At 45.8% G+C, this 24,596-nt stretch overlaps 1 protein-coding gene across 2 annotated transcripts in view; it reads right to left on the minus strand.

The window, feature by feature from the left end:
- The window catches only part of LOC146775949 (uncharacterized), a 790,744-nt gene that overhangs the window by 76,006 nt on the left and 690,142 nt on the right, over positions 1-24,596 (minus strand). For both annotated transcript variants that reach the window (XM_085637356.1, XM_085637355.1), the window contains exon 10: positions 22,200-22,347. In XM_085637356.1, the coding sequence (XP_085493482.1) occupies positions 22,200-22,347 (148 nt within the window). The remainder of the gene's footprint in view (positions 1-22,199; positions 22,348-24,596) is intronic.

Here is a 24,596-nt window from a genome sequence, read left to right on the forward strand (position 1 = left end):
AAAATAAAATTGCTCATAATTGATTTATAAGGAGAACCCTCACAATATGACCAATGTCTAGGCACCACGCACAATGCGTCCCGAGCTATCAATTACCCGCAGAAAGTAAAGGGAAAAATATCACCAAATACCAAAGCTGCAAAACGCGAGTGGTGCAAAGTAATCTCCTAAAAGAGACACGGTTCTCTAACCTTGGTTTAAGTTTTTAATGTAAAACAAGGGAAAAACAAAACTCCAAGCCTATGTTGTGAATAACTCCATTAAGTTCATCCGAAAATTGTAACTCTCAACCTGGAGCCCATCAAGTATACGATGAAACTGTCTGATTCAATCCCCTAAACAGAGGATAAAAAAGAAAGAGGTTAAAAGAGAGTGGCAGAAGAAAGAGAGAAGGAGGTGGGACAGTAGATACCAGTGACATCCCTGTCCTGCATGTATCATTAATTGTAAATCCTAGGCTGACATAAGGTAAACTGATAAGCGAAACTTATGGCATGTAGCACATTGGATCAGACATGACTGGACAGACAGTTGTCAAATATTAAACCAGTCAATGACAAGATATGTTTGCAATAAAAAATTATACAGGATAAAAATACAAGTGTCAAACTATAGGCACTAAATGAGTTAAACAGCAAAAAAGAGAGTATATACTGAAGCACAGAGCACTTAAGACGTCATCGTTCTCAATTGTAGTAATGTAGTAGATAGATCGATCACAAGATATAGTAGAATTGAGAGAGTAAGAGAGTACATAACTTACAGCAACAATTACAAAAACTCAAACTTTACAAGCCAATAGGCCAGCCGGAAAAAAGGCAAGTATGTCGAAGTGGGGACATGACAAATTTCAAATACAGTTGATGTCACGAAAACCAAATAACAGAAATAGAAATAGCTAGATGGCATTAATCCACCCACATGACAAATTCTAAATACAGTTGATGTCACGAAAACCAAATAACAGAAATAGAAATAGCAAGATGGCATTAATCCACCCACATAAATATTGCATTTTGAGACCCAGTTATTATTATGTAACAACATCACAATTTGTACAGAGCAAGATAACAACACACAGTATTGCAAACTAGCAAAAAGAGCAAAAAGAAGCAACAGCATATTTAATCATTGATGGAATGGATAAAGATACGGAACAAAGTCGTCTCAACCCAAGAAATACTGCATTTCTGAGTCATAATTAAGCCCATGCTCAACCGTCTGTAGGCGCATTATCCACATGGCCTCACACTGTCTTAGGCGAAGTTCTCTGTTGCCCCCTCGCGCCCCTACATCAATAGTTTCTATCCCAAAAAATTGGAAACCTCTCCGGCTATCCTGTGTAGAGCAGCTAGCAGTGTGTAGAGCTACTGGGTATCTGGCATCTACTTGGTGAATTGCCCTGGTGTGTTCGCCAATTCTCTCCTTAAGTGCTCTGATGGTGCTACCCACATATTGTTTCCCACACTTGCACTCTATAATATATACCACAAATTTGGTAGTGCAATTGATGTTGGATTTGATAGTGTATAGGTTGCCATTATGTCCAGAAAAAGATGTAGTCTTATGTTTCGCCCATCTACACACCCCACAGCAGCCACATTTATGAAAACCCAATGTCAGTGGTGTATACCAAGACTGTTTCCTTTGAACTTTTGGAACAGTAGGACTAAGTCTACTACGTAGATTGTAGCCTCGTCTATATGTAATCTGTGGGTAACTGGTCAAGAATTCCCGAAGAGAGGTGTCTGTTTGGAGAATACCCCAGTGTTTGTTGAGGCTCTTCCTAATGATGTGACTTAATGCATTGTACTCAGTTATCATGCGTATGTTGCGCTCTGTAGTAGTCTTATTGGTGATTTTAGGTAGTAAAGTATTAGCGCGTTTCACCCTGGCTATTCTGTTTTCTGATTTCTTAAGAATTGAAGGTGAATAGCCCCGTTTCTGAAATCTCTGTTTCATATCTTTAATACAATTTGCAAACTCCAACTCATCACTACAGTTGCGTCGGGCTCTTAAAAATTCTCCATAGGGAATTGCGTTCACCTGATGAAATGGGTGGTTGCTGTGTGCATGCAGTAAAGAATTGCAAGAGGTGCCTTTACGAAAAAGGCGACTGTTCAATTTGTCATTCTTCACAAAAAGTTCAACATCAAGGAATGTAACACTAGTAGTGCTGTACTCCATAGTGAATTGTATTCCAAAGCTGTTGGTGTTAAGATAAGTGCAAAACCTCAACAGTTCGTTCTCACTGCCGGACCACACTAGAAGACAATCATCTATATAGCGGCCCCAATAGATGATGGAATTAATCCATTCTGTTCCACTGGGGCCCCAAATCCATTCCTTCTCCAAACAGCCCATGAATAGATTAGCAAACGATGGTGAAAACCGCGAACCCTACTCCTTTCACCTGTTTATACCATGTGTTCTCAAATAAAAAAAAGTTGTTGTTAAGTATGAGCTGCATCATGGTAATCAGCATGTTGTTGTGTAGCCAAAGTGTTGCTGGCCTATTTTCAAGAGTTTTGGTGACTGCTCTAAGGCCTAATTCAGGATCAATACTGGTGTACAATGACACTACGTCCAAGGTGGCCAAAATCATGCCAGGTTGCCACTGAAAGTCAGACAAAATGCTAAGAATGTGTTTAGTATCTTGTATGTAAGATGCTAAATTTCGTACCAACGGGCCCAAAAATATGTCGACATACTCAGACAGTCTCTCTGTAGGTCCTCCTATGCCAGAGACAATTGGTATTCCTGGAGGAAATGGGAGTTGTTTGTGTATCTTTGGCAATGTGTATAATACAGGAAAGGTAGGTCTAAAGACTTTCAGATAGGCCACCTCATCTGCATCTAAAAGACCTGTAGTATGCCACTCTGAGAGATGTTTGTTAATCAATGTCGTCAAATGTCCCATTGGATTGTGAGTGACAGTATGATAGCATAAGTGATCACTAAGCTGCGAAAGAATCTCATTGTTATAGTCTGCCCGATTCATGATAACAACATTTCCACCCTTATCCGCCTCCCTGATAAGGATGTCTTCGTTCTCCACAAGTTCTTTTAATGCCTGACGTTCACCTGATGTCAGATTGTCATTGAAAACACACTTGCTCTTATTCCTTTTTGATTCATGCAGGTTTAGATCCTCTAACACCCTTTTGTAAAAGATATCAATCACATTCCCCCCTGAAAGTGTGGTTATCCATTTGGACTTATTTTTTAGACCACTAACAGGAGTACTAGAAGTATCAATATTGAGCTCATCTAGCAGTTGGACCATGGTGTAAGGAGACTCTTCTATATCAGTCAGAGATAAGAGCAATTTAGTGGCCTGTATATCACAAATAGTGGGAACACCAAAGACATCTTCACAATACTTTGTAGTAGCTCTTTTATTGTCTTTCGGATTATCAGCAAAATATTTTTTCAATTTCAAAGCTCTAACAAATTTAAACAAATCTATTTTGAGTCTACAGAAATCACCAGAAACCGTAGGATTGAAATTAAGGCCCTTACTCAGCAATGAATTCATGTCTGCAGTGAGTGTCATGGATGATAAATTGACAACCTGAACCTCAGAGATGGAGTCTATAGTGGGTTCCGCTCGTTGCCTGAACGTAGTTTTCTCCTGTATTCTCCCTTTTCCGCCTCTCCCCCCTCTGCGTGTTTTGTGACCTGTATGGTGCGTGTGTTTGAGGCTCTGTTTCCTCTCCGAATGGTCCTCAGGCAATGTGAACTGTTGTCAACACAGGACTGCTTGATATAATAAGGCTGAGTTTCAGATAGAATTGTGACCTTTTGGCCAACAAAGGCCTGTGCAGGGTTTGATCTTGAGATAAAAGATTGATAGCTTTCCTTTAGCACAGGACAATTTCTTACAAAATGTCCACCATGGCCACAATACAAGAAAAGTCGCTCCTGCTTTTGATGATTTTGTTCATCCACACTCAAGGGCCCTTGTGTGGACCCAATCTGCATAGTTTATTCTTCAGCTTATCCTCGTAAGCTGCTTCTCTAGCATTGGGCATATTCCATAGCCAATGGTTCATTCCCTTTTCTTCTTTACAAGCACCTTGTTGGGCCTCATTCTGAAGAGTTACATCAATTGGTGCTTCATATAATGGAGGGAGAGTTGTTACTAAAGACAAGGGCTCATATTGACGAAATTATCACGCAGCGCAGTGCATCAGCTACAAATGGTGTGCTGCAATGCGTGAGAAGGAGAGAGCAGGAGAGCGCCATATTTACAGAAATACGGCACACCCTTCTCCCCTCTCCCTAATGCCAGCGCAGAAATATGCCGCCGTGTGCCACGCACACACATTTGCACCATACTGAAAGGGTGTCTGCAGGAGTCTAGCATAGGTTTTGTACAGGAAGGATATCCTTCAGTACAAAATACTATGCTAAGACTAACTTTAAAAATGTTCCCACCTTGTATGTGTGCAGTACAGTGCAGCACACATGCAAAGTCAGAAAAGAAAGGAGAAATAAAAGCATTTCTCTGTGATAGGACCTGGTTGAAGTGAGCGCTATTTTTTAACGCAAAACTCTGTCTACTTTTTTTTAGTAAATAGAGTTTTGCGTCTGAAGCTTTGGGTGGTTGCATGGGAACGCCCATGGACTGCTTTGCGCTACTTTGAAGTGATTTCTAGCGCAAACAAGTTTTGCATTGGAAAGTAAATTAGTAAAAAATGCTTTTGCGTCAGTTTTGTGATGCAAAGAGAGCGCTGAATCTTAGTAAATATATCCCAAGGTGTCCTTCAGTTAATCTCTTAATACACTATAGAAAGCTGAATCTACAGCTTCATAAGCATTATTGGCTCTCTACTGCTGAAGATGCATAATATATGGAAAAATGGGCCAGTTGTATATAGCATTTTACTGGTCGCAAATGGCCCATCGTACAGAAGGCAAAATGCGACTCTAACTTGTTACTGAATTGAATTTTGCTTTTGCGATTCGGTATTAGGAAGAAGCGTGTTTAGGGCGTCCCATCCTTATTTCCGAATAGCACTGGTATGTATGAATGCAGTCGTAAATCATAACCATTCGCAAATGGGAAGGGGTCCCCTTTCCCTTTGTGACTGTGGCGGCCAACATCTTTTAAGAGCAGGCAGTAGTCCCATGGACCACTGCCTACTCTTAAAAAATGAAAATTTTGCTTTTCATTTTTATGCATCCAGATTTCCTTTAAGGAAAACGGGCTGCATTACAAAACAAAATATTGCTTTATTTAAAAAGCAATTACAGACATGGTGGTCTGTTGACTCCAGCAGGCCACTATCTCTGTGATTGTAGCTATTCACAATGGGTCGCAAATTGCGACCTGCCTCATGAATATTGATGAGGTAGGTCATTATTTTTTTTTTTAAACATATTTTATTAGTCGATTAGCCATTACAGCGCAGGGCTCTGTGCTCCAGAGACATCTGCCAAATCAGACATACGTATACATGAAAGCAAACGACATCTGTATATGTAAAATCAAGATGCATAACAAAGGCATGCTAAGTGATAATAAGTTTCCCCACCCTTAACTACCACCCTCCCTCTCCCCACCCCCTTGAGATCGCACTGCATCCACTTAATCCTGCTCACAGTGTAAAGAAACAAACAAAAAGTCCCACCCTGGAAGCTGGCACCCCCACGACCCCCCACCCTCTCTGCATCTGGACCATGCTAGCAACTACTCCAGTAAATGGGTCTCAGCCTCTGCCGGCGGCTCTAACCATATGCCCGATAGTCCGCCCACCGTTTCCAAATCTTATAGTGCTTGCGTGGGCATCCCCTGGCCACAAAGATGGGCTGCTCCAGCCCCATACAAAAATCCAATCCATTCTTCCAGGCAGCCACTGAAGGGACCCGCGGCGCCTTCCACTCCCTAGCAATATCTTGTTTCGCCAGCGTAAACCCCAACAACATAAGATGTCGTTTGTAGACATTGCCCTCTATCCCTTCCATAACGTGAAGTGGGGCCAGCTGCGGTGTTCGAGGGAGTTCCCACCCAAGCACCTCTGAGAGGTATGCGAATACCCCCCTCCAAAAATGATCTAAGGACGTACACTGTCAAACAGTATGCAGGAAAGTGCCCTCCTCCCGACCACATCGAAGACACTCCGGGGAAGCAATCAATCCCGCCCGCCACAGTCGTGTTCTAGTAAAGTAGACCCTGTGGAGATATTTGAACTGGACCAGGCTGAGTCGCATCGCTATTGCCGCGCCCCGCAGAGCTGCCAGTGCCTCTGTCCAGTCCTCGTCCTCAAGGTCGCCCATGTCAGCCTCCCAGTCTCCCCGAAGCTTTTGTAGTGTGGAGGAACAGTGGGTAACCAGGGATTGGTATATCTGGGAGATCTTTTTGTCTTGTAGGTCCCCCATAAAGACTTTCACCTCCAGTGGACTAAATTCAGGGAGAGACTCCAAACCCTCCAGGCTAGGAGACGAAACTGGAGGTACCGAAAACTGAGACTGTGGCATATGGAACTCCCTCTGTAGGTCCTGGAAGGGCTTGAGTGTCGTGCCCCTCATAACATCTCCCAGGGTTGAAATGCCAATGTCGTCCCATCCCCGAAAGCCTTGTAGGGCCGCCAGTTGGGGTAGGCGGCCATTGTTCCACAGAGGGGTCTCACGAGTCAAGGTATTCCACCATCTCATACGGCGCAGGGCTTGCCTCCAAATCTGGAACACCACCCGTGTGACCGATGGCAGCGCACCCCGCAACGGCGCCGAGTATAGGAGTGTGTGTAATGAGTGGCGCCCCATGAGTTGCTGTTCCAGTGCATACGCCGGGTCTCCCCTATCCCCATACCACCATTCATTAAGAACCAGCAGGTGCGATGCCTGGTAGTACGATAGAATGTCCGAGGACGCAAGACCTCCACAATAAGTGGATTGAAAGCACGTGCGTAGTGCCACGCGCACCCTACCCCCCACCCACAAAAATTGCCCGAGCACAGAATTCACCAGCCGGAACCATCTAGGCGGGATTGGGTACGGGGGATTCTGTAGCTGCTAGAGGAGCCGGGGAAGCGCTAGCATCTTGAATATTGCCGATCTGCCAAACAGAGTCAGAGGCATACGGGACCAAGATTTAAGGTCTGAACGAACTCGCTCCCACACTGGAGCCACGTTCTGTTCCCAGGAGAATGCCAGTTTATCTGAAAGGAACACCCCCAGGTATTTCAAGCTCCCCACCGCCAACTGGACCGAGGACGCCCATGCACCCGCTCTCATTCGATCTCCCAGGGCACACAAGGTGGATGTGCAGGGATTCATATACATTCCCAACGTCTCACCAAAAATCTGCATGATGCGCAGAAGCCGCGGCCCCGTCTTGTCCACTGCTGTAAGAAAAAAAGGACATCATCCGCATATAGCGTGATCCGGTCGGACAGACCCAGGCCCCATTCAAATCCCTGGACCTGCGCATCGATGCGTACCCACGCCGTCAGCGGCTCCATGGCTAGGGCGAAGAGGTATGGAGACAGGAGGCACCCCTGCCTTGTGCCCCGTCTTATGGAAAAAGTGGAGGAGGACGCGCTAGCCACGAACCGACACTGTTAGCTCCGTGTAGAGGAGCATTATGTAAGAGAGGAAGCAGGGCCAAGATTGAGTCTCCGTAGCAGTGCGAAGAGGTAAACCCAGCTTAGGAATCGAACGCCCTGTCCATGTCTGCCAGGAGAAGCGCCGTCAGCTCTCCCGTCTGCCGTATGGCCGTCACCACCACGTGTGCCCACCTTATGTTGTGCCTGGTCGCCCTCTGGGACATAAACCCCGCCTGGTCCGGGTGTACAAGAGCAGAGATGTGGGGCAGAAGACGATTGGCCAACGCCTTCGCCAGGATTTTGGCCTCCACGTTTAAGAGGGAAATGGGGCGATATGAGGGATGTTTCTCTGGGGGTCGGCCGGGTTTATGGAACACCACCACTTCCGCGTGCCTCCAATCCGGAGGGAGTAAGCCCCTTTCCTGGGCCTCCTCCACTACCGCCCGGTAATAAGGGGCTAGCTGCACATTGTAACGACGGAAGAATTCGCTAGGAAACCCATTAGGTCCAGGTGCCTTACCAGGATTGAGCTCCCCCAGTGCCACACCCAACTCCTCATCAGTCAAGGGGACCTCCAACTGGTCTCGCACCTCATCCGGCACCATTTTGGGGGGCAAGTCTGCGAGGAACTTATCAATGGTGGATCCTGACAAACATTCCCGGGGGGCGTACATCTCCGCATAGTATGCAGCGAAACTCTCCGCTATGGCGGAGGGGTCAGCAATCGGTGTCCCCCCCGAATCCAGAATTCCCAGTAGGGCCTGGGCGTGGAAGGCACCCAGACAGAGTTGGTGCAGCATTTTGCTAGACATGTCCCCCCCATTGGTATACCCTGCTGTGCGTCGCCAGCCAGACCTGGCACGCCTCATCCGGCAACAGGGCGGCACAGGCCTGTTGTGCAAAAAGCAATTGCCGCACGTGCTGATCCCTCCCTGCCTACCCGACACCGGTGCTCAAGTGCCTCCACGTCTGCCTCTGCGCGAGTCAGTTCCTCCCTACGCTTCCTACGGGTCGCCGCGCACCAGGATATATCAACCCCACGCAAGGTAGGCTTCATCGCCTCCCACAACGTCGCGGTGCCAGAGACAGACCCCTCATTATCCTTCAGGTACTGGGCAATTGCTTCGCTCATATGAGTCACATACTCTGCATTCTGCAAGTGCCAAACTAATAAATGCAACCGAAACGGTTGTTTCCCTCTGCCTATATATAGCTCAAGGGACACCGGAGAGTGATCCGAGAGGCCGCGAGGTAAAATTTCCACCGATGCCACCCTATCGACTGCCACCCGAGGGAGAAAGAAGTAATCAATTCTGGATAGTGAGTTTAGAACCACCGAGAGGTATGTGAACCCCCGCCGATAGCCATGCATACGTTGCCATACGTCAATCCAGTCCAACCCCGTAACTAGCGAATGCAGTTTCGTGGGAAGACCACCCCCGGGGCTACCCCCAACTCTGGTCCTATCTTTGGCCAAGTCCATAACATCGTTCCAGTCCCCACCCACCACGGATAACCCATCTGGCATGTCGGCCCACAAGGAATGCAGATTCTCTACCAGATTCCATTGTAGAGGGGGGGGTGCATAGACACTGACCAATGTCAGGAAATCCTCCCCGATCCTGCCCCGGATAAATAGATAGCGCCCCTGCGTGTCGGTCCACTGTTGTATGTGCACATAGGGGACCCTACGGTGTACTAGGATCGCTACTCACGGTGAACCCCTTGTAAATCCAGCGTGGAAGACCTGCTGAAATCCATAACATTGCAAGCAAACGGCCTTCGTTCCCAAAAGATGCGTTTCCTGCAACATAAGAACATCGGCCTTAGCCCTCTTTGCCTGATGGAGTATCGCCCCGTGTTTGATTTTATCCAGGGCCCCACGCACATTCCAACTGATAATGCGGAGACTGCCCGGGGTTATCCGGCTATCCTCTGGCACTCCTGCCATGATGGGGTGCATGTTCCTGCAGAGCAGATAGTGAACTGTGGTGGTGCATGTGTAGAGAACAACTAGCGTCTAGCGGGAGTGCGATCTGAAAACTTAAACAACCCCCCGAACAAACCCCCACCCCATACCTCAAAACCACTGAAGTATCTGTTGAGGTAAGGCTGGTCTCCAATCCCCAACGGGGGGATGAAGACTGCCTCAACCAATGGATCCCCAACTCACAGCCCATGTCGTCTGGGCATGTCTCCGACCAATGCGGTCTTGGCGGAGAGACCAGCCCACATCGTAACTCCCCCTAAAAATAGCTACCACGGCTCTACAAAGCCCCATTAGCTTCGTAGATTAGGGTTCGAGAGTTTGTCGTCCCGAGGTAGAGCCCCCTCCGAGAGGAGGAGCCGCAGGACTGGGAGCGCCGCCGGGATCAGGATCGTCTACTGCTCTTCTGGTGTGGACCCCGGGGGCCCCTCCGAGCCACCTCACTCGATGAAGAGTCAGACTCCCTTCCAGGCAGTATATGCGGCCTCACCCGCACCATCTCGTCTGTCCATTTGAATACCTCCTCCGGGGTGTCAAAGAAGTGAGTGCGGGAATGAAATACCACTCGAAGGCGCGCCGGAAATAGCAGGGCGTATGGAAGCTTAAGGTCTCTCAAGCGGGCCTTCGCCGCCGTGAATGACTGGCGCTGCTGCTGGACTAGTCTCGTATAGTCGGGAAATATAAGAATACGGGCATTATTGTATTGCAGGGATTCCTTAACCCTAGCTTGCTTCAGGATAGCATCCCGGTCGAGGTAATTTAACAGTTTGGTGATAACTGGCTGCCGGCGAGCCCCCACCGGGGGTTTCTGCACGAGCGCTCTGTGGGCCCGCTCCACAACAAAACACCGGGACATAGCCTCAGGGGGAAGCCAGCTCTCCAGCCATTGCGTAAGGAATCGTTCCATGTTGCCCTCTTCGCAGCCCTCCGGAAACCCGAAAAAAACGGAGGTTGTTGCGTCGAGCCCTCCCTTCCGCATCTTCAACTCGAGGCGCAAGGCCCTTTTGGACAGTCTCCATCTTAGCAACCTTCTGCTTTAATACGGTGACATCATCTTCCACCCCTGAAATCCGGGACTCAGCCTCCATGATACGGGACACCGCGTTGCGCAAATCCTGCCGCAACAGCATGGCGTCAGGACCAACTGCCACAATTTTTGCATCCAACACGTCCCTGGATTGGGTGATAGCAGCCAGGAGGGCTGCATTGTCTGGTTTAGCTCCCGACGGGCCCCCAGAGGCCCCAGCCGCCGTCCCCAGACCAGTGAACTTGTCGATGGGCCCTGCTTGTTCGATCCGCCACCTCCTTTGTCCCTTGTCATGTCCGCCCCTGAAAACCCCACACAATCCCAGGAAGAGCCGGGCAGAGCGCAGGCGTGGGAACCACCAGCTCCCGCAGTCCGACCGGACCGCCGAATGGGCACCGACCAGAAGACATCTCAAATCCACTGGGCCAACAAGACCTCTCAGGGGCCCCACCTCACCAGGGGCTTCCGGGCATGTATATGCATTCTAATTGACCGCCGGGACGAGGTCCCTGTAGATGAATCTGAGAGACTCACACTCACCCCCGCTGTGAGGTCCCACCAGGGGTAATAACAGCCACTAGTCCCAGGGGCCCGATGCAGGCCCACGCAGCCCGACTGACCGCCGGTGTGGGCACCCCAGCAATCTCGGTTCAACTCTTGGGGGGGGGGGAAGAGGTGTAGGAAGCCGGACAGCAGACTTCACAGCCCCCACCTCGCGGCTCGACTGCGCCACCGGTCCCCCACTACTGCATCACACACAGGGGGAAGATACTCCAGGGGAAGCGAGCCAGCCGTCCACAGTCCAGGCTGGCACCCCGGACGACCGAGTACGGGGGAGGGACAGAAGCCGATCCCAAATCACCGGGATTCTGCCCCCGATCCCCCACAGAGCCACTGGAAAGATGAGGGAATCCCTTTGGAAGCAGACCAGTCCTACGCGGTCGACCGACCGCCGATGTGGGAGTCCCACGGGCCCCTGTAGAACTCAGAGGGGGGTAGAAAAGAACAGATGGCAGACGCCCCAGTCACCTCCCCCGCGGGCCGGTTGCACCGCCGATCCCCCACACGATGCCAAGAAACCAACAAGGGGGGGGTCGCACCGCAGATCTCAAGCCCGCCACCCTTTTCAGCAACCTCTAGTGCAGCTGGCTGCCCTTACCGCCAGGTGGGCCCAATCATGGATCGCAGCTCCCGCCTCACCTGTGCAGCCCGATCCGGCCGCCGGGTCTCCGCAGATTGTGTCCCGGGCCAGGCTGCAGAACCGCGAAGCAGCGCTCAGCACTCCCGCCAGTCATCCAGGTCCTCCACCGACATCAGGGCTCACCGATCCAGTTGGGATGCCGGTGGGCGGGCCCAGAACGCCGCACGCCCCAGACATCTCTGGCGACACCATGCGTGACTCCCCGGCTCCACCGCCGGTAATCAGGCCTCACTCTAGGCGCAGTGCGATCGCGCCGCCAAGGATCGCCATAGGCTCCCAAAAGCCACTCGGGGTGAGGATAGGGGCAACGTAGTGCTGATGAGCCGTTGCGATGGTGTCTCAAACTTCGGAGGAGTCAGGATGAACGACGGATTTTCGGGCGGCTGGACGGAGCTCACTTAGCACACGTCTGCCATGTTGGCTTGCCAAGCCACGCCCCGAGGGTGGTCATTTGTGACCCACTGCGCATCACTAACAGTGTGAAACTGTTGTACATCATAGTTTGCAATTTTCTTATAGTGAATTGCTAAAATTCGCTATTAGGAAATTGCAAACGCGATTTCATACATCTGGCCCTAAATATTTTTCCTTGTTAGAGATTTAAAAGCCACAAATGAGAATTCTTTACAGATATGTGATCATCAAAGACCTTGACAAACTATTCTACAAAGTTCAAAAAGTTGGAAAGCAAAGGACTGCTTCTGTTAATGAAAGGTGTTGCCCAGGTAAGTGCTTCCTTAGTTAAATATCAAAGGATAAAGGCAACTTTTAGTCAGTCACTGGGACACCCTTGGGGTCGGTTTATGAATTGCAGTCTTCATTGAGCCATGAAGGCTTTGAACTTTTTAGGCTCCATCTGCTATTCATCAGGTGAGGCTAGCCCCATAGCTCTACTGGGAAATCCAGTCCCACGTTTACCAAAGCCACTATTCTACCCATTGCCTGTGGAATCGTTGGATGCTACGGTGGTACTGGGAGGGCAGCATTTGAGCTTTCCTAAACTTTACTCAACTCTCTAATCTTGGTTAAAAAGAATGCATGCTCTTACACAGCAACTTCTAAATCTTTCTGTATATGGGTCAGAGCTTGTAACATAACTTGAAGAGGATCAGTATCGGAATCCTTGTGCTTTGCAAACTGTCATGACACACAACCCTGTTGTGAGCCGCGTGGCAGAAGGGAATTTTGATGTTCATCCACCCCTAACCACCAGGGAAAAACAGTAAGGAAAGGAATAGAAATCTCCAACCTACCAAATCACAAATGGAGAAATTGGGGTTGAGAAAGAGAGAGAAAACATGTTTCAGTAGATGCCATGTCTTCCAGGCATTTTGGTGTTTAATAGCTCAGGTTTGCACTTTTTCCCATGGTGGCTTTGAAGGAATCAAACAAACCACTGGTACATCACACCTGACTATAAAGACAATGGTAAATGATAAGTAATAGCACTGGTTACATAAAAATCCCCACCCCTTTTGCTCTTAAGCTCTGTAAGCGTATGCTGATAACATATCTAGAAAATACCCAGCAACCTTTTCAGAGCTTGGTAGCACCAGGAGAAGCTGAAAAGTGGTGGTTGTGTCGAATATCACACAGCAGGTGTAAGTTAATTGAGATGATGGTCTTTCAAGACATACAAAGTCACAAGAAGTAGGAATCACAAAAGAAAAGTGTAGAACAAAACAAAGACCAATGTGAAATAGTGATTGAACTTAAGTGAACGGGACTAATGCATTAAGAAGTTGTGAGGTATCTTGCCACTGACACCTAGCTTCTCAAACTACCCAGGGTGCAGTCCTACTGCAAATCAGATTGGCTCGCCTTCTTTGTCTGTCCTGGAATACCTGCCTCCTGTCGCTCAGCTCCAGCCTCTCATGAACTAGTCTACACAGTCCCCAGGATCTTAGCATTCTCATTCTGCATTTCTCCCACGTTCTTCTCCGAGTATCCAAACCATACTGACTCTTTCCTTGAGTCACAACAGGTTTGCTTAAGCGTGCAATCACACTGGAAAGCATGCCTGAGTGCTTGTTGATTTATGATTATATTTAGATGTTGATAAATCATCAATTGATATTGTGCACTGTCTTTGAAATATAGTTTGCTTAGAAACAAATCTATGCATGTGTAGTAAAATATAGAAAATAGCCATTTAATAGACATTCTTCAATTGCAGACCCTGGTTCCATACTAGGTATAGACTTTCTTAAAGAGCTTGGTTTGAGGAGTTTTCTGAATCAGCAGTAGTTAAGTGATGCTCTGAGATGGGTCCAGGCAATTTAAAAGTTTTAGACTTAAATCCTCACATGTATCGTTTTCCTTGTTTCTGCCAATTGAAATGGTGGCAATGAATCAGGTGTCATCACACTTACTGAATGTTCTAGCAACGATTCAATGGGAATCTGTTTTAGTAAATATGCTGCACTTTTGTAGATGGCCAAAGACCATTGAATCTAATCCTCTCATTTAGTACCTTTACACCCCATTCTGCAAGGAGAGCCTGAAACACTTTGATTGATGAGCTGATTGTGCTAAAGGCTTTCTTTCATCTGAGATTTATTTTGAAAAATGATTTCTTCATGGTTGGCTCCTATGGCTCCACCTTTCAACTCTAACTGACTGGTCTCTGGTGGCCATATATAGCTTCATGCCTTCTGTGAGATTAGTATTCACTGCCTGATGGCCTTTGCCCTCTCTGAGGGGTCACCAACAAACGTTTTGCCTTCACCCTCCTATTTTTTCTGATTTGGTTTTTGTTGGCCATAGGTCTCTGTGCATGTGCTCACTCCCTAACACATTGTAAAATTGGCTTACACCTGATTGGTATATTTAATTTACTTATAAGTCCAGAGTAAAGTGGTGTACTATATACCAAGGGCCTATAAATTAAATGTGACTACCCCTTGCGAAACCTTAAACTCACCTTTTATTACATACAAGTCACACCTAAGGTAGGGCCTAAGTAGTCCATAGAGCAGGGCGCATTGTATTTAAAAGGCTAGATATGTACTTTTAAGTTTTGCTTATCCTGGTATTGAAAAATTTCTAATTTTTTTTAAAATTATTGTGAGGTCTACCTCTCCCATAGGATAACATTGGTTTGCCTTATTACATTTAATACGTGCTAACTTTTAATTGGGAGCAGGTAAGGATTTCATGTTTGGTGTTTGAGAAATTGCAATTTAAATTCCTCTTTAACAGTAAAGTCAGATTTAGGCCACAATTTTGAAAATGCCACTTGTAGAAAGTTGGAGGAAACACAAGGAGAGGATGGACGGAGTGCTGAAAATTTTCAAACACTCACCCCCAGTCACAGATCTGGGTTGAATCCATCATCATCATCAGGATGCTTGTTTCCAGTCGAGGGAGGACCTGGCTTGGCAGTCCGGGCTGGACTGTTCCCATGAGGCACAGGGTCATTACTGATTTGCATATGGCTGGGTTCAAACTGGAATGGCATGGTGAGTACAATAACGATGGATTTAGGCCCAGATCTCTGTACTGGTGTGAATGTATGACATTGTTCTGCATTCTGTCCATCAACTGTTGTTTTTGCACTTATAGAAAGTTGGCATTTTCCTGCCCTGTTTCTGGGTCACATGATTGGGTGTAGTGGCAGTTGGCCTTTTTTTTATTCCTCCTAGACAGCCACACAATAGAGGGATTAGGTATGCCGGGGGGGGGGGGGGTGCGCAATGGGAATAGTCCTACTTGCAAATCAATAGGCTATGACATGTCTTCACACAAGGGACTTCACCACTTTGTTGTTCATGCAGACAGCCTGAAGCCAGAGCAGGCGAGGTAGGAAACTCCAAGCATTTTTGTATCCAACTCACACTCCATCGCTATCTGCCATATTATTTGCTTTGACCTGGTCTCACACGACTGGATTGAGTGAGACCAGGTTTGCACTTTGTTCTTTTAGGCATTAGTTTTTACCTTAAACTTTACAAATTCATAACTCTGGTTCTACTGTTTGGATTTTTGTTGTTTTGGTGTCAAATAATGTATTAGAATTGACACAAAGTTTCTAAATTGGTGTGGGATTGTAATTGTGTTGTGTTTTCACTTTATTACTGTTTGTGTGTTGCATAAATACTGTACATATTGCCTCTAAGTTAAGCCTGACTGCTTTTGTGCCAAGCTACCAGACAGTCAAGCACAGGTTAACTTAGTGACTTTAGTGGGTCACCCAGTAAGGGACTGTGGCTATTGCTTGAGCAGGGTTAACACCCCATTTAACCAAGAACAACATTTCCCACACAGCTGCAATAGAGGGAACACTCAATGCTCAAACACAAGACACTGAGTAAACACACAACTTTAATAGCACAGTGATAAAGCTATAAATCTAAGAGAAAGGGTAATGGGATAAAAGCCAGTCGATATTTGCAAATGTAGTTTAGCCATGTTGTAGGGCAGTGCGGCTGCTGTGCAGCATGGCTAAAAGTTAGAAAACAAACGGTATGATGGGCCGGTATAAAAAAAAATGCTATGATGATGCGTCCCACGCTGGCTGTGTAATAGCACTTTTTTTTCTTTTAGCAGTTTGAGGGGGCAGCAATGGGAGGGGTAGGGGTAGGAGGGAAGAATCAACATGGACAACCGGAGGGTGGCGGTGTCGAGGTAAGAAGTAGTACAGACAAGATTGGGGGTGGGAGGAGAAGAAGCAACTTGGACAAGGGAGGTGAAAAGGGGAAGAAGCAACACGGACAGGGGGATGGTTGGAGGCGAAGAGCCGGCCTGGGCAACAATGTATTGGAGGGGGAAGAAGCAACAGAGACAAGGATGGCAACGGAAGGATAAATAATAAAAAAATAGCACAGCATGAGCAGAGGAAAATACTAGATAAGATAAAGCAATCTGTACTTGGTCCATGTACCACACAAAAGAAGAGGAAGTGAAGCCGGCATGCACTGGCCAATTAGGAGGCAGAAAATAATGAAATATATATATTTTTTCTAAGTTTTATATAGCGCGAACTTGACCCAAAGGTATCCGGTATCAGAGCGCTTTACATAGCACCAGTTGCGTTATATGAGGAAACATTCTTTTTTGTTAGGCACGGGGAGATTAAGTGATTTGCCCAGAATCACAGGATGTTCAGCTTCATTGCCGAGACTCGAACCCGGTTCCCCAGATTCGAGGTCGACCACCGTAGCCGTTAGGCCAACTCCTCTCCCCAACAAATGGTAAGCAATGGGTGGGCTCCAAGCCCCTTGTAGTATCCAATTTTTCTTGCAAGTGACAGCACCTGAGCGCTGTCTTAGGCGATATCTGAAAAGAAAACTTCTGCTAGTTTTGAACCCTAGATAAAAGAGATAAAATATAGGTAAATGCTAGACTGTATTGTCGCAATTTTATTAATTTTCAACATGAGTATTGTGCAAGTTTGGCTTCAGCAGTTTTATAGAATTGTTTTATTCGATGTTCTTAATTTGACGTTGTATTTATAAAGCGCAGCATACCTCATAGCGCGCCTTTAGGCACTTGAAAACACCCTAATCAACTAAGCAGCACCCTTTCATTGGAACTTTCATAACACAACTACCCTGTCAGTCTGATACAATGCCTTGGGCATAAAGTTCTCCCAGACGCCCAAGCCTCCAGCTGCTGCTTCAGATTTTGGTTCTCACGATAGAAAATAACAGTGGGTGCCCAGATCTCTGGAGGTAAGAGAGGCTCTGACAGCAAAAGAATCACTCCCCAAGGTGACATTTAAAACTACATCCTAACATTTGGAAGTGTCAATGAGCTCAAGAGGTAACTCTGATGTATCATTTGAAGAATGTCTCTGAAAGTCAAGAGGCATTCTATTAACGCAAGAGTTCCTCAAACACATACTATCTTAATTAAACTACGAAAATGTGCACTCCAGGTGTTTTAAATCCATACCATATCAGGCCTAGTAATGAGTTTGCCATTTTTGTGGGGCAATGTGCAAAAGTAGACTGTGCTAATAGTTTTTAATATTTCTGTGATTGAAAAAGGTTCAAGAGGTTTGTTTGCAGAGGTTCTGCTGTACAAACACAGTCTCGGCTTATCTGTAACAGCACAAAAGCCCCCGCACATGGGTGACTGGTGCAAGGGACTTCATGCAGAGTTGAAAGTTTTAATTAAAGAGCAATGACTAGAGCTAGTTCTTAAAATGACTACAACAAACATCAGTAGGGGCAGTCGTTTTGCTTGCTTTCCTCTACTCATTCGGGTTTTGACCTTCGGCTGCCTCCCCCAGAGTGCAATGCTTTGGATAAATAAGTAAGCCGGTTCCACATTCCTTGTAGGAGATAAATCATGTAACCTCTGCCCCTTCTCTTAATAAAAAAATGGGCTCGTTGTGGACACGAGAACCCATTTAAACATTACACAAAGCACAATTGAACTTTTCCTTCATTAGTAGGTGAAAAACGAGGTATATGTATACACAAAAACTTCGTATTAACTTAGAGTGTAATTAACTAGAGGCACACACGTTATTTTAAAGATTATTTTTGGTGTACAAAAATGATATTGCCGACAGGCCATATTTTAATAGGAGTGCAAGTTAAGCCCACCAGCCCCGGAAAAAAATAAATTAGTGGAATATGGCGAGGTATACCCTAGGGGGGTATAACTTAGTAGGTATAATTTAGGGCACTGTCATCCCAGGGCAGAACTGTCCCACAAGTTACTTAGTGCCACAGCTTTAAGCAGCAGAGCTATTCTAGAGAAGACAGAGGGGCATATTTGTCGACGAGTTGGCTCACCCTTGCGCCATGCAAGGGGGGCGCAAGAGTGAAGCAACTACTAAGTCAGTCAGTGAAATACAAATCACAATAAAATGATCCATATGCATCTCAGGGTAGGTAATGTGATCTTATGACACTAAAAAACTGACCAGGTTGTGACAGTCAAAGAAAAATGGCAAAAACTTCAAAGGCTGCTTACAACAAAGGCAGAGGCTCTAGAGTGCCTCAACGACGCATGCCTGAACCACATGGTCTTAACCACGACTGCGTCTTGACCACGCAGTGCCATATTTTATTTTAATAAACAATTTTTATTAAGAAAGAAAATGACAAGGTACAGTGCATTGGTGACATAGTGTTTAAGTCCAATATGAAAGCACGCCACATACAACCAATAAAGTGTATCATGTGCATAGATCATCACCACAGTTCCCGTCAAGAGTGGGAGGAGCTTAAACAACAATGGCAACAACATATGAACGGACATAATGTTGAACTCAGTTGGGGCCTCCCCCCTTTAATGCATACAATAGGGCAAGCATGCCGGTACTTCAAGGTGGGAGCGTCAATCTCGCTGCAGTTCAATGGTAGGGGACACACACAGGTCGCCTCTATACTTGTTCCATCTCCCCCACTTATGATACCATTTTTTGGGGCAGCCTCTATGCTTGAAGACATCTTTCTCAGCAATCATTGCCCTGTCCATATCAATTGCCCAGTCCCTGAGGCTTGGTGCCGTCTCCACCCCCCATTTCTGAGCTATGTTTCATTTAGCAATGGACCACCCAGTGGAAGCCCATGCCTGTTCTGCCTGTGTGAGATCTGTGGCTTCCCACATGTTAAGGAGACAGAGTTGGGGGGTAGCCTTCAGAGACTTGCCACTCACCCTCTCCATCTGCTTTGTGATTTTCCCCCAATATGATTGTATTTTGGGGCACTCCCACAGTATATGAAGGAAAGTGCCCGGCAAGTTACAACGCCAAAGGCACAAAGGATCTGGCTGCCTGCCCATCTTGAACAGGGTGTGTGTGTCAAAATAAACCCGGCGTAGGATTTTCCGTTGTACCAGGCAAAGGCGCTGTGCCACCTCAATAGGGGACGCGAGGGCGTCCCGCCAGTCCTCATCGTCAATGTCTTCCAGGTCCTCCCCCCAGCGCTGGCGCAATCGGGTCATGGGGTCAGGTCGGTTGTTCAGTAGTTTCTTGTAAGTGAGGGAAATGGCTTTTGTGTGCACAGGGTCGAGTAACAGTCTATCCTCCAGCGGAGTGGATGCGGTTAGAGGGCCGTCTCTGGGTAAGGCGGCAGTAATAGTGTGGCTAATCTGTAGGTACCTGTAAGCCTCCGTTTGAGCTAGGTGATATTTAGTCTGCATGTCCTCGAACGTCGCCAATCTACCATTCACCCACATGTCACCTACGGATGAGATCCCTATCATGTCCCACTTATCAAATCCGGGGCACCTGCTAAGCTGACCCAGCATGCCAGGCTCCCAAAGTGGAGTGGCCTTTGTGAGCGTGTTGTTTCAACCCCATTTTTTGTTGACCCCGTGCCAAATCGCGACTGTGCGCGCCGTAGGCCCTGTAAGGTGGAGTTTGCGTGGGTTTGTGTAAAGCGCTCGGTTGTACCCACCCCTTCCCAAGAGCCAACGATCGGTTCAAAAGTTAGGGTCATCGTGCTCCCCATGTGCCCACTTATTGACCGCGATAAGTTATGAAGCTTGATAATATAGCTTTATGTCTGGCAACGCTATGCCTCCATCGTACCACCCTATCATCAATTTATTAAGGGCGATGCGTGGGGCACGTCCCTCCCATAACAGTTCTCACACAATGGCCTCCAACCCGGTGAAATAAGCATCGGGGATTGTGTTGGGGGAGTTCTGCAGCAGGTAGAGAAAGCACGGCAATGCCAGCATTTTAAAAAGGGCAGCCCATCCCAGAAGAGTTAAAGGAAAAGACTGCCAGTGTTTAACGTCAGAGCAGAGACAGGTCAAGGGCGTGAGCAAGTTGGACTCGTGGAACAAGACCGGGTCCGGGGTGATAAATATACCCGAGTATTTAAAGCCCTGCGAGGCCATCGGAATACTATAGCCCTACGGATTACGCGGAGGATCCCCACACAGAACGTACATCTGCGACTTGGTCCAGTTAATCGTGTATCCAGAGTGGGCTCCAAATACGTGGAAAATATTTAAGACTTGATTAAGGGAACGCGTGGGCGAGACCAAGTACAGGAGAATGTCGTCTGCGTATAAGGAAATACGATCTTCGTGGTCCTTGGTCCATTTCAGCCCTCTGATCATCGGATCCCCCCTGATCCAAACCGCCAATGGCTCGAGCACCAACGCAAAGAGAAGAGGTGACAGGGGGCATCCCTGTCTGGTGCCCCGTCGGAGTGGAAACGTGCCTGATACATGGTTATTGATGACCACTTGCGCTACCGGCTGAGAGTAAAGTAATCTGACCCATTTAATGAACTTGGGACCGAACCCCATACGTGTCAGGACCGCAAAAAGAAATTCCCACTCGATGGTGTCGAAGGCACGCAGTGCCATATTAAAGTCACTGGGAGGAAAGGCGCCCGGGCCAGATGGAGTGTCCGTTGATGTATTCAGACAGAATCCCACTTTTTGGGCACCCCTTCTAAGAAATGTATATTGTGCGGTGATAAGAGGCAATATCCCTAATTCCTGGAAGAAGTCTATCATTGTCCCAATATGAACAATGGAATGGAAATAATCCAACCTGCTACCGTTCAATATTCCTCCTAGGCTCCTCTGTAAAAATCCTTGGGATTGTAATCCTGCAACAATTAGAACATTGGTCTGAGGAAAAAAAATATTTCTCAGAGGTGAAATAAGGTTTTTGGCCAGGGGTTGGTACAGTCAAGCAAACCCTGAATCCGCACTTGCTATCTGGGAAATATATCTAAGCAAGGGGAGGAGCTTTCCATATGGCCTTCATGAACCTCTCCAGTGTGTCTGACTTGGTCAACAGGGATAAATTATAGTTTATGATGGGCAAAGCAGGGATTGATGTAACCCTAATTGACCTTTTGAAATGTCTGCATTGTGGTTCGATGTCTTAAGTCCGATTTGGTACCAATGTAATCAAAGAAGTCACTAAGTCTCAAGCATAGGACTTAAATGGCATCCGGTGGCTGGGCCATAGTTTTTGAGTCCATGAAACTAGAGACGATCTTAAAAATCTCCTTACCATTGTTATCTGCCTCTTTAATGCATTGGGAACAGTTATACACTTTAGCCTACGGATATTTGATAAATATAAAATATAAACTGATATGAATATAAAATCACCAAGCCCCTCCTTATCATCATCTTTCTTCTACCCTCTGACTGTCTACTTTCAATCTCTCCATCTTACTTTCAATCTCTCTGTCTTTATTTCCCCTTTACTGCTTATCCTTAATCCTTTCTCTGAATTTGTCTAACCCCAAAAAGAAGCTCACCATAAGGTGGGCTTCTTTGAAGATGCCCCCATCTTCCTCAGAAAGTTTTTTCATAAGAATGCATGCCCAATCGGTAAGTTACACTTGCTACCGACATTTAATAAAGTATGTTTTGGACGCTTGAACATTATTTACCACATTACAATAAACGTCCAGACATCGCACACACAATTGCTCAAGGATTGTTCAACCAGTGTAATTTCATCAAGAGTAGTACAATTATTTAGGGTGTATTTACCTTTTCAGCAGCTGACGCTCTCCTTGAGGATTGAAACTCAGGTACCTCAGAGCAATGGCTGCGCAACCCTGTACCTCCTCTGAGGTGCTGGATAGGAGCTGACACAGTACTGGGACCATGTCGATGGCCACCAGAGCATCCGGAACTCCTACGAAGACAGGGACAACGCACTTTATCAAATTTATTTTCCCTTTGGTAGAAACAATTTTGTCACAAAACAAAATTGCATTCAAGTGTGGCCTGCCGTATGTACTGAAAATGACAATGAAAGTAGAGATAAAGAACATGTGTCCTCGCAAATTGTGCTTGATTCATGGAGGTAAAATTTCACCTGAAATAAAAAAGTTCACAAAGTGTTTTGTGGGTATCTTAACAAAAGACACATGAATGGAGATGCAGATGTGCTGTCACAAATTTTTGAAATAGCATATCAAATGTTTGGACAAAGGAGGGTGTTGAAGAAATGATAGCTTGAAATACTGACAACAGAAATGTCACCGTGCCATAATATTGGGAAATATTTAGAGTACCATATTATTGAGAATGAAAGTGCAGATAGGTAAGAATAGATTTAATATTCTTAACTGCACATCTTCATACTTTGAAAAAAATATATATGTGTGTGTGTGTGTGTGTGTATATATATATATATATATACACATGTGTGTGTGTTCTCCCCAACTCCAGTCAAAGACCAGACAAACAACGGGCACTCCAGAAGCGTGTATAGTCGCTTTATTTACTGCATGGACTTGTGCTGCCCGATGCATTTCAGCTTAGAAACTAGCCTTTGTCAAGGTAATTACATGCCCAACCAAATGTGAAAACATACCCAAACGAGTAGCATAAACATGGAAAAGATACTGACATTACGTTTACTTTAGGGTAAACATATTAGATACATTTCGTTTTTTATTTCCATAACAATTATAAAGTGACAATGTGCTTAATCCAAGTGCAAATATGCTAAACATCCATAACCATCATTAATTTAACCTAATTCATATATTTACAGCTGGACTAAAAAACTTTCATGGCTCACATAATTCACTCTTTTTTTCCGAGAGTAATCTCTGGGCTCTAAGGAAAGTTCAGAAGCAGTCCATAGTTTAACCTGTCAATCTCCATTCATACTGTGTGATATTAATATTCATAAAATACAATACAATGAAATTGTGACAGACTCCCCTAATTAAGCCACATTTTCATAAATCTGGAAAATATTAAAATAATCAGAATATTTAAAATATTTTATTATTATATTATTACAATACTCCAATCTCCTGGTGAAACATAAATCAGTGATAATTTTCAGAATCCTTTACATACACACTTTGGATCACAAGAATCACCAGTCAAATGCCCTTTTATACCACTAGACCAATTTCAAGGATTCTGAGTGAATGCCATAGATATAATATCACCGACTACTGCACATATTCCAAATTTAAGATTTCTTACCAAAGGATTACTATACATACCCCAAGGGAGTTAGTCCTATCTTTCCACACGTATAGACAAGCCAGGTCACATCATATTATTGATGTACCTCAAATGCAACAATTGCGGGCAAAAACCCATAGTTCCTCTACATCAACAGTTTAAGATAATACCTAACATCAAAAGAAAATGCTATAATAAACAGTGCAGAGAAAAGTGCAGAAGGAGATCAATAAAGTGCATCATTAGTCATATCAATAAGCTGTTACATTCACATAAAAACTGATTCTCGATACCCATGTTGCTCTTTCACCTCAAGATAAAATAGTACATTACAATTCAGGCTACTGACAGATTTTATTTGCAGAGTGTGTCCTTCATATGCAATCAGAGAAATAGTCAGAGTAACATTTCTACCTGCTTCTATCTCACATGGACTTCCATTTCTTCATCCTTGTTCAGCCCTAGGGGATATTTAGTTTGTAAGTCTATGATATATCTGGACTTCAACTGTCTCGGTTGTCTTACCCTATTCCCCCCTCTGATGTGTCCCTCCACCCTATCAATCACAAAGAAGTTTAGTTTGGACACATCGTGTTGATGTTTATCTGTGAAAAGCCTTGCCACTGCGTAAGAAAAATCAAGGTTCTGGATTGCCCTTTGATGCACCAAAACTCTCTTCTTTAGTGGAAAAATTGTACTTGCCTCATACATTAATGGACACGGGCAAGCCAGGATATATATAAAGAAGTCTGAGGCACAGTTAAAGAGTTGCCTAATCTGTCTTGTACGTCCATTAGATCTATGGTAAACATAAGTGTGGGAAATATGTCTGCAGGCTTTGCATTATTCACATTTGTGGAAGCCTTTCACATGTCGTAACTAGGTTCCCTGATTGCGAATAGCTCCATGATAACTTTGTGTGAGCTCATCTCTTAATGATTTATCTTTTCTATA

This window comes from Triturus cristatus, chromosome 12 (genome assembly GCF_964204655.1).
Source record: "Triturus cristatus chromosome 12, aTriCri1.1, whole genome shotgun sequence".
Taxonomy (NCBI): domain Eukaryota; kingdom Metazoa; phylum Chordata; class Amphibia; order Caudata; family Salamandridae; genus Triturus; species Triturus cristatus.